General features: G+C 39.4%; 1 protein-coding gene across 1 annotated transcript in view; it reads left to right on the top strand.

Moving 5' to 3' along the window:
- Positions 1-18949, top strand: part of LOC149109454 (fibroblast growth factor receptor 3-like) — a 36443-nt gene that overhangs the window by 14956 nt on the left and 2538 nt on the right. Inside the window, exons 7-15 of the mRNA XM_089294450.1 lie at positions 4161-4184; positions 5376-5495; positions 9985-10003; positions 13711-13753; positions 15152-15464; positions 16524-16634; positions 16726-16916; positions 17495-17617; positions 18706-18776. Of these exons, the coding sequence (XP_089150576.1) occupies positions 4161-4184; positions 5376-5495; positions 9985-10003; positions 13711-13753; positions 15152-15464; positions 16524-16634; positions 16726-16916; positions 17495-17617; positions 18706-18776 (1015 nt within the window). The remainder of the gene's footprint in view (positions 1-4160; positions 4185-5375; positions 5496-9984; positions 10004-13710; positions 13754-15151; positions 15465-16523; positions 16635-16725; positions 16917-17494; positions 17618-18705; positions 18777-18949) is intronic.

Raw genomic sequence — 18949 nt, forward strand, 5'->3', positions numbered from 1 at the left:
CATCGGTGTATCGCTGGCCAAACAAAATGGTTCTTGACCTACTTGACAGATATTATTTTTTCGTTCGACACCAAGAGAGCTGAGAAGTAAATCCTACAAAGAAAAGGGTTGCATTATTCGAAAACAAAGCAATGTTTTGTCCTTGAAAACTTGTGTAAAGCTTGATTAATCGAGTTTCGCCAGCTGTATTGCCTTATTAATCAAAGGGAATCATCAACAGCTTGCTAATAAGCGATGGCTCTTTCAAAAAAAGTAAAATAAATTGCAGGTATCTTAGGTATCTCGGCTTATGTATGAAGTACATCGGTGTATCGCTGGCTAAACAAAATGGTTCTTGACCTGCTTGACAGATATTATTTTTTCGTTCGACACCAAGAGAGCTGAGAAGTAAATCCTACAAAGAAAAGGGTTGCATTATTCGAAAACAAAGCAATGTTTTGTTCTTGAAAACTTGTGTAAAGCTTGATTAATCGAGTTTCGCCAGCTGTATTGCCTTATTAATCAAAGGGAATCATCAACAGCTTGCTAATAAGCGATGGCTCTTTCAAAAAAAGTAAAATAAATTGCACTAAATGAAATAAAAATGGCAATTGACAATTGTTGAAGTAGGGTATGGTTTGCATCAATAACCCCTAAGGTGAGGGCAATCAGTGTAAGTGGAAAAAAAAAATTGTATTGGTCCTCTGTACCGGGTCACACTTTTAGCAAATTCTTTTTCAACTTGTAGACAATGTGATAAACACGACTTTGGTCATGCTCAATTTCCTTGAGTGTGTTTTAAGTAAAAAGCCCACTAATGTCACTAATGAATTTGCCTCAGACATTGCCACTGGCAATATCAAATTATGTTTAAACTGACGAGAGTTAGAGATTTCTCTTCACCTTGTGCTTATAACTTGTATTTGCTCTGACTGTCTATTGCTGTGTTCTAAGTAAATGTGAGGCCATGTAAAAGGGAAATCGGACGCAATGGAAAGAAGGCCTGGTTGAGTTACCTGACATGAATCTTTTGGACAAATAACATACCTCATACTATTTACAGTGGTTGCAACTTAAAAATTGCAGATAGATGTGAAAAAAAACTAACTTACATCTACTAGAAAATAATGATTAAAGTTTTAAAACTGAATATTTGCAAAGCACTGACAAGCACACGTACCCCCCCCCCCCCCCAAAAAAAAAAAAAACGGCATAACAGCACAAAAAAAGCATTCAGGAGCCAGTGGCCAGCGTAAAGTTCACTTTAAAATTATATTTAGTTGTGATTTATATTTCTTAAACTGGAAGAATGGCTATGATATATGAATTAGCAATGAATGAATATCTCATGCCTTCATTGCATGTCCTCATATTACACCTCTGCTGAAGCTCAATGTTACTTGTGTAAACGAAAGGGAGCTCTTTACCTAGAACAGTGCTATGAAGTATCTGTCAGTTTAACATTTATTACTCACTGCAAGTCTTGTAGTCAACAACACAGTGATCATGTAATGATTTTAAGATTTCCTATATTTTGCCAAAAACAGTCTCCACACAACTTCTTCGTGTCGACTCGTAATGACTGTAACCAACTGAATTCAGAACAATCAAGTATATAGCTATATCCCAGATCATTTATATTGGGATGGTTTGACTGAAATAACTAAATTATAACACAATTTTGAAAAAAAAGCAGATGCACTATATTGAACACTTGCAGTAGCTCTCAGAATTTAGGATTGCCATGCAGCTTTATAAGTAGTCAGTTGCATCATAAGTATTCTGTTTTGGTCTATTCCATTCTAAATATGATATCATAAACAGCAGCATGCTGTAGCTTTCCTTGTGTGATAACTACACTGTAGGTTGATAAATTTAGTTCTTGGGAAATTAGCGAAGCTGACTCTAAGCCCATAGTCTTTCAAAATACCAATTGGTAATTTAGCATTTGCTTCAAATATATTGGCTGGTTCTGGTATAATTTATCTTTGCATGCATGACAATACAAAGTTTCCCTTTGTCTGCCTCCAGGTGGGTTGACAGTTGCGTGTAAATACACACAAAACACTCATTATCTATTGATTAAGCTTGCGTACAGTCTACCACTACTGCCAACATTCAGAGGAAAACAAGTATAAAGAAGTGGGAGATCAAAGATAATCAATCATAGATGACTGCACAATGATATCCAAGAGTAATACATTTCATTTTTAGCTGAGGTAACAATTGAACAGACAGGCAGTGATCATGATAATGAAAATCACTGTAAATGAGATGATATCTTTAATGGACTAGTATACAAAGCAGGATCCAAAAATCTTGAACATCGGCCAAAGAAAGTGATAATGTGCGCACTACAAAAAGAAATTAACAAGAAAACATTAAGATATAAGGGGAAACAGCCGAGCCACAAAATTATACACTTATCGTGATAAAACAAGAGTAGAAATCACACCGTCAACTCCCGCGAAATGCCGCGAACATCTGACAAATAAAGGAAAAAGCCCCAACTGGGCCCGCCATCGAACTAAAGTTTCACGCAAAAATAATCTACAATATTGATCCCTGTTACCCCGTAAACGACCAAAAGAATATTCATGTCAAGAGCGTGTGCTAAACAAACATTTTCAAGATAGCATGATTTCCATTGACTAGGTTTGATGCAAAAAATGCTTACCTGCACTTAAGACTTGACAAATAACTGGCCTAGCTATTACACTAGCAGCTCCTTGAAAAGGTTCGTTTGATTCTCATAATGAGTGCAGAAATCAGTCGAGAAATGACCAACTACTCTCAACTCGCAAAGAAAAATGTCGTTAAGACGACACATGATTGGTCGAATACTGTCAAGTGAACCGTGTCCTACACCGCTTATTTATAACCAGGGCTCCATTTGGGCCAGGCGTCAATTTTTTTATTCTCATCAACCGGATGCAAAGGTCAACGCGAACACGAAATTCAGATGTCATGGCATTTGGACAAAATCTTTCCTGCTCAATCATTTTTGCTTTCAGATTTAATTTTAACTTGGAGGTCGCTGCTTTCCAAAGCGGTTTATTCCTTGACAGGGTTTTGGCAAAAACGAGGTAACCTATACACTGAATGCAAATATGGCGGACCACTTGGTCGGCTCCCGGGACGAGCTACATGAAAGCGAGGCTAGTCAGGCTTTGATGTTTTGTTTTGACAATGATACCGTGTCCTACACCGCCTGGAAAACAGTCTTACGAAGCGGCGATAGCCAAATAGCAGCAACACATCGACCCTACGTTCTGGCAAAACCAGAATGTTAACCGTGGGAACAGTTCAATTTTATTGGGTTTTCCATTTAATTGGATCACATTTGTTGACTTTTCAACCAACAACAAATAATTCTGTCCGTATCTAGCCAAAGTTCAAATAATCTGAAATCAATAGCAAACAGTTCTCTAGCCAGAAAACTGCAACCCAATAACTCTATTTACTGACAAAGTCTTAACCGGGCGATGAATAGTCTCTGGGTTTGAATATTCATATGTCCATGTCGTTAGAAACGTCGTCACGTTTACATCGTACAGTAGGAATCCTTTGCAAATCTTCGCGGCTGTCACCGCGAAAAGACCTGGCTCTTTCCCACTTACGTACGATAGCTCTACTATGTAAAACATCAAATGCTGCATGGTTTGAAGTTTTTTCGAGAAGCTGGCCGAGTGAGATCCTGGCTCTGGTCACCGACACGAAAAAAAAAATGAAAAAATACCAGTCACTATTCTTGCATAGGCACCTTTGTCATGTAAAATTTGCAAGTAGTTGAAACTGGAAAACCAGAGGTACAAATGTTCCAAGTTTCTTCTTCGTTTAAAACTGTGTCTAAAAATGTGTTATAAACTCGCTGACTGGTCAAACCAACTAAAGGAGTAGTTAATAGTGCAGGATGTCCGTGCATTCCGTGCATTACAAAGAGAAACTTTCGAGAGAAAGTCCTCTGAATCTATGTTGGAGGTGCACTGCATACTTATCAGATGATGTAAAATCAATACCAACTGTTCCCTGTTTGATGTAGTCTTTGATCACATTTTATCAACTCGGTTACTTTTCTTTCCAACTTGTCCTTCTCTCCAGAATGTTTCAAGATTGATGTCTCTTAGGGTTAGGGTTAATCTGTTTCGTATGATTTCTTTTTACAGTGTATTCTCTAACAGCAGCAGGAACACGACCGCAATCAGGCAAGTACCGATGTAGAGTTTTTCAATGCAGAGGGGGGAAGGGAGAGGGAGGAGGGGGACGCTTATTTAAAACCAGGGCTCCATTTGGGCCAGGCGACATTTTTTTGTACTCTCATCAACCGGATGCAAAGGTCAACGCGAACACAAAATTCAGATGTCATGGCATTTGGACACCATCTTTCCTGCTCAATCATTTCTGCTTTCAGATTTAATTTTAACCTGGAGGTCGCTGTCTTCCAAAGCGGTTTATTCCTTGACAGGGTTTTGGCAAAAACGAGGCAAACTAAACACCGAATGCAAATATGGCGGACCACTTGGTCGGCGCCCGGGACGAGCTACATGAAAGCGAGGCTAGTCAGGCTTTGATGTTTTGTTGTGACAATGCTTTCCTAGAAAAGTCTTGCCTCGTCGTCAATCTGATCTGTTTTACTTCGGCGTGCCTAGGAGTTGCTGTGTTTCTGAATGCCACGAGAAGGGATAGAAATATTCCACTGTTCACCTCCAAGGGATAATAGTGGATCAATGGAATTCGTTGAGACGAAGAAAAGGAGTTCATGATCGCCGCGGGAACTAAAGTTTGTTCGGTACATTTCAGGATAGAAGGTCTTAGAAAAATCGTTTAAATGACGAGCTTATGTGGTGTCTGATGGTGTTCCAACACGATTTGCTTGGCCAGTGCCTTCCCCAAGGTAAAGAAAAGCTTCTCTTGAAAGACATCCTCTGTCTCAAAAGAAGAACCAAGACTTTTCTGGGGAAGCATTGTCAAAACAAAACATCAGAGCCTGACTAGCGTCGCCTTCATGCGACACGTCCCGGGCGCCGACCGAGTGGTCCGCCATATTTGCATTCGGTGTATGAGTCTTGAACGTGAAAAAATTGTTATGTAGACCATATTGAAGTACCTTAGCTCAAAATCTCCTTGTGATCTCACTGGAAAATTAACTGATACCACCTTACACCCCTAGTTTGTTCAAATCGGGATTGATTCGCATTCTACCCATGTACTATCAATATTTCATCAGTTCTTTGTACGTGGGGAGTATAGTACAAATGCCTCATCGGCTTTTGGACTTTGGTTTTGGCCCAAAACCCTAAAGAGGCAATTACTTTGGGTATAATTCCGGTTGACTGATTCTTCAAACTCAAAGGTTAAGTTCAAATACGTAGCCTAACGCTTTTTCTGTTTTTAAGATGCCAACTGGAGGAAACAAAAACAAATTCTTCACGCCATTTATTCAACTGTTATTTGTCTCCTTGTGGTGGTTGTCATTGGTCTGGTTATTCTGCTGTGGAGAGGACGCTACAACAAAGGTGGTATTCTGAGGTCTTTCATCGATTACACTATGAAACATTGCGAAAGAATATAAACCTTAGTTGTTCAAAAGTAAGGACGGCATTTCAACGTTTGCTTAACGCCACTATCAACTTAAAGTGATTAGACATAAGAACGAATTCAATTCAGCTCAATTCAATTTTGAGTTAGCTACTACCGCAGTAAAATTATTGAGGACTTGCCAGTATAATATATTAACTAAACTTACCTTAACTTAACTTAAAAAGGAGTACAGATATAGTGTAATATAACAGAAACTAATGAAAATATTTTTGTTATTCACATCTGGCTACTGAATTGATTGAAGGGCATGCATTTAATGTTAGCTGGAATCACTTCCTAAATTTTTGATTGAGGCCAGTACCTGAGATCTTGTTAAGCCATAATTTGTTCAGGAAACTAGTCTCTGTAGGTTTTGTTTGGAATCATGCCTTGTGTTGTAGTTATGACGTTTCGAGGCAGGTAGGATTAGATCAGAGTAACTGGGATTCTTGCTATGGGGTCTTGTATTTTATGTACAAGAATATAAATATAAACTGAGAATTTCTAAGGGTACACGAATACAAATAAAACGAAGGTAAAAATAAATACATGCTAGTTATGCACGCTTTCTCGTAGTATACCATGAAATATCCCACTTGTCAGTTGTATTTTCTTGGTATACAAACTCGAATTTTATACCATGCCATAGAAAATACAGTGCCCAACACAGTGAACGCGACATGCGCTGAGACTTTTCAGTGGCTTTGAACTGGCTTCCTTAGTATTGTCTATGATCTCAACAACGTTTTTAAACTCTTCCAAAATGTTTATCGCATGTTATTGAATTTCATCACAATAAATATAAAGAAAGTATGATAAATAAAATTATTATAGTCAAACGCTTGCAAAATTTCGTACAGAGTTTGGAACTCTAAAGCCGAACAAAAATACATAAAGTTTCAAGACTCCCTCAAAATGTTAGTTGTTTAGAATTAATGAAAGAAAATAAAAAGAATGCAAGTTAAAAAAAGTTACCAGTTTAATTTAAGGCTTGCAAAATTTGTACTGATCAGAGTTTGAAACACTAAAACCGATATAAAGTACCGTTCTAAAGTCAACATCTTATGTATATCTTTATCACACAGAAAAACACGGTCAAACTCTGCTCCTGACTGCTGCAACTCAATCATGCGACGAACTCTTTTGAATTCTCGTTGTAGCCTGACTGACTGGTTTCCCGTTAAATTTTTTATGGTTATTGTCGCATGTGCGTCAGACAGTTGGGTTTGTTGGGCGAGAACAGCGGTTTGACTATGTAGTCATCTTGTTGATGCCCGTGTCTGAAGTGGATGGCCTTAGAAGTACTGTTGCGTGTAGTATTCTCGCTTAACATTCGCAACATTTTCTCCTGGTGTTTAATGCTTGCCAACCTGTGATAATCTTCGACGAGCTGGCCTACTGTTACATTTTTTCTCCCCAGCCAGCTTTCTCCCCTATTCCCTTTAACTGAACAGCTTACCGAGGTTATTGATACCCAGTCTGGTTTGTGCACCAATTGTCTTATTTGGGATTGGTTGCATTTTTGTCGAGCATAGGCTTTGGTTTGCACTGCCGGTAAACTCGGTAGGTTTCAACTGGACAGTTTTCTTCCTCGGAAGCAAACATTTTCGGCTTGAAATCTTGGTCTGAGGGCGTGCTAGCCACTGCTCTATCTCGTCCTTTCGACATTGTTTCCTTCACTGTCAAGTACACCTCGCAATCGAGTCGAGTGTTGTTTTCTCATTTACGTCGCTCCATTTCGAATCATAGTGTTCTTGGGAACTTTCAAACTCGGGGAATCATGACTTTCCAAAATGCCACCTTTAAACAATTCTACTCTGTCCTTTCTTGAAAAGGGATTAGAAGCATTTGGTTTTCGGCCTTTTCCTTTTCCCTTAAGTTCTTTCCTTCAAAACGTCACGATGTTTGGAAAATTCGCGGCTTTCAGTCGAAGAGTATTGATACTGTTGTTGCCTCAAATGACGCTCAGTGGAGTTTCTGAAACTTGTCAAGGAGTCAGGCTCACACTTCTCTCCATCTTTCTTTCGAATTTTTAATGAAATGTCAAAAGTAGTTATCATATTATCCAAGAGGAATTTCAGTCAGCATTCTTTCCTCTGAAAAGGGTCGTTCTTGAATGAACTTGACAAACTTGTTGACTTCTGAATTCATTTTCTTTCCCGTACGTGGGTTTCTCTGCTCTTCAAAGTAAATATCAACTTCTGGATCAGTTAGCGATGTTTGGTTCAAATTTTTATTCCTTGCCTTGAACTCAAAAGGAGATCAGAGTGAAAATTTTGGCTCTGACATGGCTCAATGTGACGTTCAATCGACGTTCAATACTCGAAAGAAACTGGAAATGGCGCCGGTTACTAAATTTCGGCGAGAATAAGATCGCAGCCCACGATGGTAAGGTTGGGTGTAATACATAAACAATAGCCTCCATTTGGCGCGAAAATATGCTAGGATATTTGTCCGCGGACATTATCTGTTCCTCAAACTCAACAGTTTCCCTCGAGCTACGCTCTCGGAAAACTGTTCGCCTCTTGGACAAATATCCGAGCATATTTTCGCGCCAAATGGAGGCTAGTGTGTTTATTATCCTTCAAATCTTTTTCGCAACACGCGCAGTTTTGAAAATTGGGGAATATTCTCAGATATTCCCCAGTTTTAGCAGGGGAATATTCGGTCACGTGACGTGTTTAGACCAATCGCGCGCGAGCGAAAATATTTGATGAATTATAACGTCGAATTTACAACAGCTTTCCTGTATTCTGATTGGCTGTGGCATGGTATAAAATACAAATTTGCACGCAGAAGAGTCACGTAAATGTAAGTCACACAAAGTAAGTCTTTTTGAATAAATTACTAAAGGTTCAATTCCTTAATGAAGAGCATTTGAAACACCAACCAATCAAATGTCATCTTTTTAATCTTGCGGTCTACAATTTCTTCAATCTTTTTCAAATGCTCTTTTTTAAGACAAGGTGTAACGTTTTGATTGTCCATTCATCGATCCTGAGTTGGGATTTAGATCCGTTCAGAACACAAAGACTTCAGTCGTCTCTTTGAACTGGGGATTATCGCGTGATAATAAGGCAACAATCACAATGACGAAGGCCGGAGACAACGTCTTGTAAAAATGATGTAAATTAGCTACGGCTGAATGTGTAGTAAATGCGTTCAATTCCAAATAGAAATACATGTACCAAGATTGGGCCTCCTTAGCTTTCTCACGAAGGAGTTTCACTGCAGGAGTTCAAATAATTATAACTTTTTAGAAAGGTATTCTTCAGTAGTCAGTGAATACAGCTACTCCAAGCTGGAATGTTATCTATGACTTTCTTGAAACGTAACAGGTTTGATCGGCCTGTTAGGAGGATTCAGATTTCTTCTCATTGTCGATCAAGTATCTTATGCCTATTAGTGATGGACATCTTCCTTGTTTAAGGACGGTTACCCACCAAATACAAAGGTTTCTGCGCCAAATTAGGATCATGCACAAACGTAGATCTTTGTAAGGGCTGTTGCAATCCACAAAGAACAATGGGGGTAGCCATGATTTTTTTTGAGATAATTAGCCTTCAATCTCAACAAACATGCTGACATCAGCATTTTTCTGAGAAAAGAAGGAAAGGTTATTTCTTGACAGATTTCCTTACAATTTGCCCTTACGTACAGAAAAGGAAACACATTTATAAAGATCTTAAAACTGCATGGTAAAAGGTAACATGAAAACCTGACAGCCGTCCTCTGGTTCAAGCTAAAATACAGTTTAAATACCTTTTGCTCACAACCAGAAACAAATCACAAGTTGAATACGCTTGCCACGTCCATTTCATAACATAAAATGTAGGAGTGACCACGCGTTTTTTAAAGTTATTGATCTTTTTTGAATACTTTTACGGCGCTCGTTACATTTTTTCCTGTCACCTCCCCGGTAAGTAAGACACTTGCGTATCTCGCACTTGTTTTGCGTGCGCACTACGCCGTCGGCAGGTACATGTTTACGTTGGATTTCAGTATAATTTTCGACAGATAACAGCTAGTACGTTAACAGTTAGTGGTTAGCGATATGCTGCTATTCTGGTGTTCCTGGTTTAAGTACAAGTTCATTAAACTTGATTTGGTCACAGTAGGAAAATTTGCTTTCATTTTAGTCGTGTACTTGGTAACGTCCGCGTGGTGCGCTCAAACCATACCTTGCATGATGCACAGAATGTGTGCACACTAACAAAAGACCGTCCTCAAGCGAGTTACATTTCTTTCCGATAATTGCTCTTCCTATACCTAATTACTCGTGTGTTACATGTTATGAAACCTTATAAATGCTCCCAGTTTGTTCGTTGAGGGTGGCTTTCATCGGTGTACTCCCACTAATACATAACGGGCCTTGTGAGAGGTTTATTCTTTACTGCAGTTAACCATACTCTTTTCTGTTTATAGGGCCTGGTAGTACCACAGGGTAGGTAACATATGTCGTTGTCAGTTTTAATTTGGAAAATATTATTTTCCAAGTTGTAGTGGTGGCACGATTTCACTCCATCACTCCTTCACACCTTCACTCCTTCGCCCCTTCGCCCCTTCGCCCCTTCGCCCCTTCGCCCCTTCGCCCCTTCGCCCCTTCGCCCCTTCGCCCCTTCGCCCCTTCGCCCCTTCGCCCCTTCGCCCCTTCGCCCCTTCGCCCCTTCGCCCCTTCGCCCCTTCGCCCCTTCGCCCCTTCGCCCCTTCGCCCCTTCGCCCCTTCGCCCCTTCGCCCCTTCGCCCCTTCAGTCCTTCGCTCCTTCAATCCTTCGCCCCTTCAATCCTTCGCCCCTTCGCCCCTTCGCCCCTTCGCCCCTTCGCCCCTTCGCCCCTTCGCCCCTTCGCCCCTTCGCCCCTTCGCCCCTTCGCCCCTTCGCCCCTTCGCCCCTTCGCCCCTTCGCCCCTTCGCCCCTTCGCCCCTTCGCCCCTTCGCCCCTTCGCCCCTTCGCCTCTTCGCCCCTTCGCCCCTTCGCCCCTTCGCCCCTTCGCCCCTTCGCCCCTTCGCCGCTTCAGTCCTTCGCTCCTTCAATCCTTCGCTCCTTCGCTCCTTCGCTCCTTCACTCCTTCGCTCCTTCACTCCTTCACTCCTTCACTTCCTGTTAGACATTTGGAAACCCGGGGGAACTCCCATATGAAAAGGTCAGGGATGCTCGTCGGAAAATTTGAATTTAACTCCTAAAGGAGACTAATATGGGAGTTGCTTGAGCTTCATTAAACCCCTAAAATATACCACTTAAAACGGGATAGGTTCGATTACTAGCCACTGTTTAAGAAAGGATCCCGCGCGCACTTGTAGACCCGACTCGCGTACTCGAGAGCTCAGCGCAAATCAAGCCTTAAAACAGAAATTAAATGAGAGTGTTTCTTTTAATTATTATTTCTTCGAGTGCACCCTAAAGGATACTTTGATAGCTAAAAATGTTGACGTTTCGTTGTCAACACCCTAAGTGAGACCAGAATTCTTGATTTCTACCCCAGCCCGACCTTTTCATTTAGGAGTTCCACCTCTAGTTTCGAACATCCGCCGTTTTAAGGTCGTTTCACAGTCGCTTGCACCGTGTCAAGTTAGTTATTATTTGAATTTCTGACGCAAGTGCTCAATATCTTACCGCAGAAATGCTCTACATTGAATAAACTTTCGCTCGAACGTTTTTGTAAATAGAAGCTACCAGTAATTATATAAATAGCTTATTTTCCGAAGGTGCCCGCTCATACAGGTTTAACCATACTCGATTGCCGAAAAAGAAGACATGGAAAGTCACAAAATTGACGAGCTGTTTGAATTTTCGAATGATTCAAGTCGTGATTAAATGTGTTGGACGATCAACAGTCAAGAGAATTGAGCAGAATTCGAACGACGTGTTCCGCTGTTTTTATTTATACCATATATTAAATAGATACACATAAATACGGACATGACGAAATAAGGAACAAAAAGTTGATAAATAGAAGAAACGACATTACACAAGGCTGTGAGTTCTGCAGTCTTTGATATCGCCTTGGAAAGGGAAGGAAAAAAGAAGAAAAAGTTATTACAACACGGGGTATTCGTATTTGGTCACCCATCCAAGTAGGAACCCCGCCGAACAGGGCTTAACTTTGTTGAGCGGACGAGACGTGGTGCTGTCCTTGTGGTATAGTGACTCTACACTGAAGGCATTTTTTTTAAATTTCTAAGATGAGAAAAGGTAACAAAGAGAGAAAAAAATCACTGATGTTGGCTGGGAAAATAAAGACCAAAAAAAATGAAAGGAATGAAAATGAGAATTATTATTGCTTTGGTGATCGGACAAGAAGCGGTACTTTCTTTCTAACTGTCTCGGTCTCTCGGACCGATAACTTCATGAATGTTTTCAACAGTGATACATCTCCTCGTGTATTCTCTTACCGTTGAGTTTTGCACTATTTCTTAACAATGCCATTGGGCTTTAACTTTAACTTAACCTACTTTTTAAAACCTCGTCAGTGGCATCAAAACTGTCACTGTTTACACACGATCCATTTTCCAAGTTGAGTGGCTCATAGCCACTTTGATCATTTATCAAGATCATTTGGTCAATCTCACTAGCACTGGACTTGTTATCTCTTCGTTATTTGTGAGAGTGATCTTTCTCTGGCACGCGTGTCCTCCCTTTGACCAATGAAAACGGCAGAAAATATTATTTCCCACGAAGTTTAAAGGACAACGTCACTCCAAAAAGGTTACTTTTTTGTTTCCACCTATGACAAGTAAACATTGGGTTTTTCCACTGACCGCAGTTTCAGCCTCTAAAGTACCTGCTATCCTGAAGAAATTCGTCTTGAATGAAGCCGAAAATTCGACTTTGGACGTGGCCATTTTGAAACTGTACTTGGTAGCCAGGCCGTTTTTATGTGACGTCATTTCGTCCAACTCAAAATTGGTGGGAAGCAGAAAAACCTGCAGTTGATATGGCATCTTTCACAGTGTCAGCACAATGTATCCACTTCAATATCTTCACCGCTATCATTTTCGTGGTTTGGAGCCCGTTTGGCTCAAAATAATATGGCAGCCATAACCTAGAGTGGTAGTTAAAAGGCTTTTCGGAAGCCATGGACAAAAACCCTTAGACGGAATGACGTCACAAATCAAGGCCTGGCTGCTTAGTATTGCTCAAAATGGCGGCAACGATGTCGAATTTTGTGCTTCTTTGAAGACGAATTTTATAAGGAAAACCTGCACTTTAGAGGCTGAAACTTCGGTGCCAGGATTTTATTAGCGTTGAAAAAAAAAAAAAAAATGTTTTATGGAATGACCTCCAAATCAACTCTATAAATAGCCTACTCACGAGTGTGATCGCGCGTGTTCTTTAAAACTGAAAATGTAGACTTCTAGCATTGTAAACTTCTGATTGTAATGACTGCGAATCATGTCTGTAGCTAAGCTTAGCAATATATGAGTAAAATGGAAAAATCAATCGGTTTTCTCACATGGGGTAGAACAACGTGCATACGACGTGTATCTGCCATCCTTACGTAATAAAACAGACACCCACTGGCCGAAACTAACCTGGAACCAGCATCAGCAGCATTTCTAAGACTGATGACGTAAAAATTTTTAAAAACTATACGTCTTTTTATGAATATCTGGGCAGAAAGTTCTTTTTCTGGACGCATTTCGTTTGCTTGTGTACACCAGGTATATAACGGCTGGATTATACAACAAAATCTCTGTTTCTTGTATCATTTTGAAAGCGAATGTAGTAGGCCATGTTTCAACTGTTATTCCATCTGAAAACAACTGCCAGATTTTGTAGCAATGAAACCTTGAATGGGGAAATGGCTGTTGACAAGGTTTTAGTGGTAGTATTTAACAGTTGGTCATAATTTCAAGCTGCATATTTCAACTGAGTTTTACGAGGGTTTTGATTTAAGTTTTCCTAAACACACTTAACGATTGAGAGTGATTTAAAGAATTATCAGTGATTGCTAACAGTGAGTCGACATTCTCTGCACACTACTTGAAAACGGCCAAATTGGTAGTCTTGCTGGTAAACCAGAAGTCATTTCATTTTCCTGTCTTGAGTTGTTTGTAACACTGGCTGTCCTTCTGCTGGATGTCTGCCATCCTTCATGCACATTTGACATGACGAGTTTATACATTGTTTATTTTGTGTTCTTCTCTTACAGTTTTGGTTACCAAAGGAAATACAACCAGGATAGTCAAATAACTGTAAGTGCTTACTAACATGCACCAGTTGTATAGTAGTGATTCACTCCATCCTTGCAGCATCACGATTGTCTTTAATTTACAAATTTGAAGTAAAGTAGGTTTTCACTCATATTTGTGTACGTTGTGCTAAGACTGTCGCATAGTCCTCAGTTCAGTTTTGATGGCATTTCGCTTTTCACGATTATTTCCAGCTGGTTTGTCAAATCATGATGATAAAAAAGGTTTTGTACCTGATTGGCCTATATTTTCTATGTTATATTTTTAAGTTATACCACCTGAAAATGACTTATGCAATGCACATCAGTTGATCATTACAGTCTATATCCTTAAAAATGCGCTCTAGGTTGTGACCAATTTACATTCCAACCCAAGTTCACGTTGCAGTAGGTATGCTTTGCAAAGGCTTTACCTCGTATTACCAACGCTTCTCCAACTGCTAACCATGCGTTGTGATGTTACCACTACGTGTGTGAGTGATTTTGATAGCGGCAATCTTATCATATGAATTTGCACAAGACTGAACGTTTTGCGCACTTTTTTAAACTTGCTTCAATAACTTTCAACGGTTAATCAATGTTGCAACTTTGAAAATAAGAGATAACAGTTAACTAAATGTCTGATTTATCGCTTAATTATTTCGTTGAACTGAAAGCCTGGTAAAAATGCTCAGAATACAAAATTAATGTTAAGATTATGTAGCGTACTCGTGCCGAATATTTTTTTTATACTAGAAATGTAACAATTTAACTATAAAACACTGCAACGATATAGAAAAATTTAAAAGCATTTTGGTTTAAAAACGACGACGTTTCCACGTTCGCTTAACGTCATTTGTTTGATTGTTTAGTTTTTAAATGCTCTTCATTAAGGAATTGAGCCCTGTGTTAAATACACAGAAAGACTCAATTCGTGCCAAACATTTTACGTGACTCTTTGCGTGCAAATATTTTATATTGGTTATATTTAGCACTTATGAGAATTTTTTATCAATTGTTTATCATTGATTTCTTTGCATTCGTGTCTCTTAGGAATTCTTAGTTTATTTTTAAATAAACATTCAGTTGACTTGATAATGACGTTAAGCGAACGTGGAAACGTCGTCGTTGTTTTTAAACCAAAATGATTTTAAGTTTTTCCATATTGTTGCAGTGTTTTAGAGTTAAATTGTTAAGAAATCTAACATTCGATAAATGGAATGCTGCAATGATATATTTCAAGACAGCAACTCCTATAAAAAGGAAACAGACCAGAATTTTAGCGTGGATAGTCCTGGTTTGACCGTTTTTTTGTACATTGTACATATATTACTAACTACGTACTGTCTCTGTACAGAGAATGTCATAATATATTAACAGCGAAATTTTTTGTCATAACCACTACTGCTCTACCTTTTTACAGGATCACGTTACTGCAGCATACACAAACACATCGCCCAATTTGATGATAAGAGATGAAGCGTCTGCCACTTTACAGTCGCGCCGACCAGGAGACTTGCCCAGTGGAGAAAATCAGTCGAATCAAGTTAACTCGGACCAGGAATATATGCCACTTAATCCGCCAACCAAGTTGCGGAAATGGGAAATCAGCCGGGAATATGTTCAGATCTCAAAAGTTATTGGAACAGGGACTTTCTCTCAGGTTGCTAAAGCATTGGCTTGGAATATCAATGGAATAAAGGGACTGACAACTGTGGCTGTTAAAATGCTCAAAGGTATGTGCATTACATAAGTGGGTGTGTAGAACAAGGGCGTGTATAGCCCAGGGAGGTCTCTGTAGTGAATGATTAATTTTCTTCAACCTTTGCAACTTGTACGCTGCGACTTGCAATTTCAATTCAAATTGGCGAGATCTTGTGTCAAATTCATCACCACTGCCATCATCTTCGTTTTGTAAATAGATTCCAACTGCGCTGCAGGCTTTTGACGTACGATAGTTGCATCAAATTGTATCCAGTGATATTTACCCTAAACCAGGGTTTTGACACACCGATTACAGAAAATAATTTTTTGCATATTTCTCCACATTATCTTAAATTTAACAAAATTCATGAGCAAGCTTCGTGCATTTACTTGCATTGTAGAAAAACTGACTTTGTTGTTTAGATCTAATTGATCAATGACTTCTTTCTTAACAACGTATTTACCAGTGAGCAGTCCAGTAACAAAGCTGGAATCGGGATCACGATAACCAGAGAGCGGATTACGTAACTCGAGGCCCTCAACAGGGTTAAATAGAAGAGTTTCAAGGCGACCACTGTCGTAATTTAAAGGTTTGTGAGATAGCTCACCGAGAGCCAAATTTAAGAGGCGGTCTATGTATGAGCGGAGCGGTCGATCTGGCTTGAAAAATAGATTTCGTTCATTTCTTGCTTGTTGCAAGGCATTTATGTGCTTATACTAAAACCACAATCTTTTCGATCAGATCTTTTAAATTTTTTGTGCTTTAGGGAATTTTCGGTTCACCTGAGTCGAGGCTCGTGGCGACCATTGTCAACACCTAGATTTAACACATCTTTACCGTCCTATATGTTAGAACAAACATTAGCTAGAAATCTATTCCCCTCCTGACTGGCGTTTTCTGTTATAGTCTGAATTTGGCTGCTGGCCTTCGACATTTCAAATCACTTGGGGTAAGAGCCACGAGAGTGGCATAGAGCTATTATCTATCCTCGTAAAAGTGAAATTAGTATTTTAGTTTTAATTTGACATTCGTACTCAGAAAGGAAAAATTAAAATCCACTTAGAAGTCATCTTTTCTCTATTTCTGATAGAAAATGCACCAAGCTCTGATAGAAAGGATTTGCTTTCGGAGCTAGATTTGATGAAGAAACTGAAGCCGCATCCGCATGTCATCAAGCTAATGGGATGCATTACTGAGACTGGTAAAATTGAATAATTGTTGCTTTTATAGCTTCTTCTATTGAGAAAAAAAATGCAAAGGATAACCTGCAATAATCGCATTCCTCTTTGCAGAACCGTTACTTGTTCTTATCGAGTACATACCTTATGGTGATCTGCTGGGTTACTTGAGAAAGAGCCGTGGTCTTAATGACACCTACTTTAAGGACCCGGATGTTAAACCCCAGACAAATTTGACGTCACAGCAGCTGATGCAATTTGCTTGGCAGATCGCTGATGGAATGAGTTACCTTAGTTCCATTAAGGTGAGAGAGGAAAGTTTCATTTATCTTTTTTAAAGTGTTTTGAACGCCAAAACATACATTGAAATCGAGTGAAAGAACAAACGAACAAAGTATATTTGTAAACCCGGCTGAGGATTATCGGTATAGTATAGAAAACGTATGTTTTGTATAAACTGGTTTACATATTTGCCTTGTAGTAGTCCGATGAAGAAATCCATGGAACCATCAGGACTTGTCTAACTTCCCTAACAATAACTTGAGAGGCGTTACCTTGGAAATAACGATTATATGGAACATTAACTATCTTACCCTTTATCCTTTCTAAGGTTTGCTTTTTTGATTTAACTTGCTTTAGTCAATGGACCCTTTGCATAAATGGCGCCCAAATTTGAATAACAATACTTTATACATCCTCGTCCTTATGTTTCCAGACAAAGAATTTTTCACATGGTTGTGAGGCTTAGGATGTATAAGTATTGTTATTTAAATGTCGCCGCCATTTATGCAAAGGGTCTATGGCGCAGTAAAATGAGGCAATATATATTCAACGTAGTAGGATACCAGATATACCACCAGCAACGTACAATTGTTTCCTTCAGATAATCCATCGTGACTTGGCGGCCAGAAATGTTCTTGTTGGTGAAGGACAGAAATGTAAGGTGACAGATTTTGGGATGGCGAGGAATGTTCAGCGAGATGATATTTACACCAGACAAAGTCGAGTGAGAATTTGAAACGTTCTGTTGAAGATATTGTGATTCCGTTTTATGTAGCAGTTCAGCACATATTGATTTTGACAGAGACAAAGAACCACAATATATAGATTTAGCTCAGCCTAAAGGCGGAACTCTTGATTGCAATGAGTGAACCTTAAAGGAAAAAGAGGTTCTGTTTTTCTTCGATCCGAAACTCAAAGATGATCAATTGTGAGCACGTAATTGCTCAGCGTGTGGTTTCACTATTATTTTATCTACTTAATTTTAACAAACTATACCCAATAAGCGTACTCAATTTCTCCAAGATTGTTAAGAAATTACGTCCCCAATATATCAGGGAATTTCCAAGAGACGATTGTGCAAGGAATAAGTCGCAAGAAAAGTAAACAACGCGCCAGGGGTTAGTTCGCACCAAAAGTTTGCCCTGGAACACACTCCTTGCTTCTCCCCTAGGGCAATAACCTGATGTGACCAGTAGCTGGACAGCGGTCAACTTCAAAAAAACACACGAGCTCTAAATTTGAGCATGAAAGATGGTCACGAAATACTGGTCAGCAGATACCTTTTTTGACTGCTGTCAATCAACTATTACATGGATGTCCAATATCAAAGATGTACCTATGGTAATGGTCCTAGTCTCATATTTTTCAAGGTATGGTTTGGCGTGCGGACGTACGGACGGACGACCAAAACTTTTTTTAGATCGATGAGTTAGCAAATTTTCTAAGGTATGGGACTCCGCTCGCGCACCCTCTGTATGCAGGAGCTCCGCTATACTTTGTTTTTTCTTCATATTTCAGTTTCTCTGGTGTGGGTTGCTTCTCTCGTTTTGTGAAGCTTAAAAGACACAAAATCAGGAGTTTGGGTAGTTCTTTCTCGAGTTTCGTTCCGTCCTAACTTTTATGACAACACGATTTTCAATTGTGGCATTTGTCCCATTTTCTTGCCACAAAAAATTAACAAAGACAGCGAAAAGGTAAATGACTAGAAATTATGTTCTTCTATATCATCAGACATTATCACAGGTATTTCAGGCTGAACAAAGTTTTCTGCACACCAGCTTAATTAGTAACTCGTATGTCTGCGTAAAACAGGGTCGTCTGCCAGTGAAGTGGACTGCTTATGAAGGTTTACTTTACGGGACATACACCACACAAAGTGACGTGTAAGTTCCTTTTATTCTGCAGTACCAACCATGCTACAAACTCATTGCGTAAGGATACAGATTTAATCTGCGTCATATTAGTAAAAGTATCTTGCAAAAACTGTTTTTAACTTGTCGTGTTAATTACAGCATAAGATATAATGTACTTAAGTGCAATTTAATGGAGTTTACAA

This window comes from Orbicella faveolata, unplaced genomic scaffold, assembly GCF_042242905.1.
Source record: "Orbicella faveolata isolate gen_17 unplaced genomic scaffold, um_ofav_v1 contig_25, whole genome shotgun sequence".
Lineage (NCBI taxonomy): Eukaryota > Metazoa > Cnidaria > Anthozoa > Scleractinia > Merulinidae > Orbicella > Orbicella faveolata.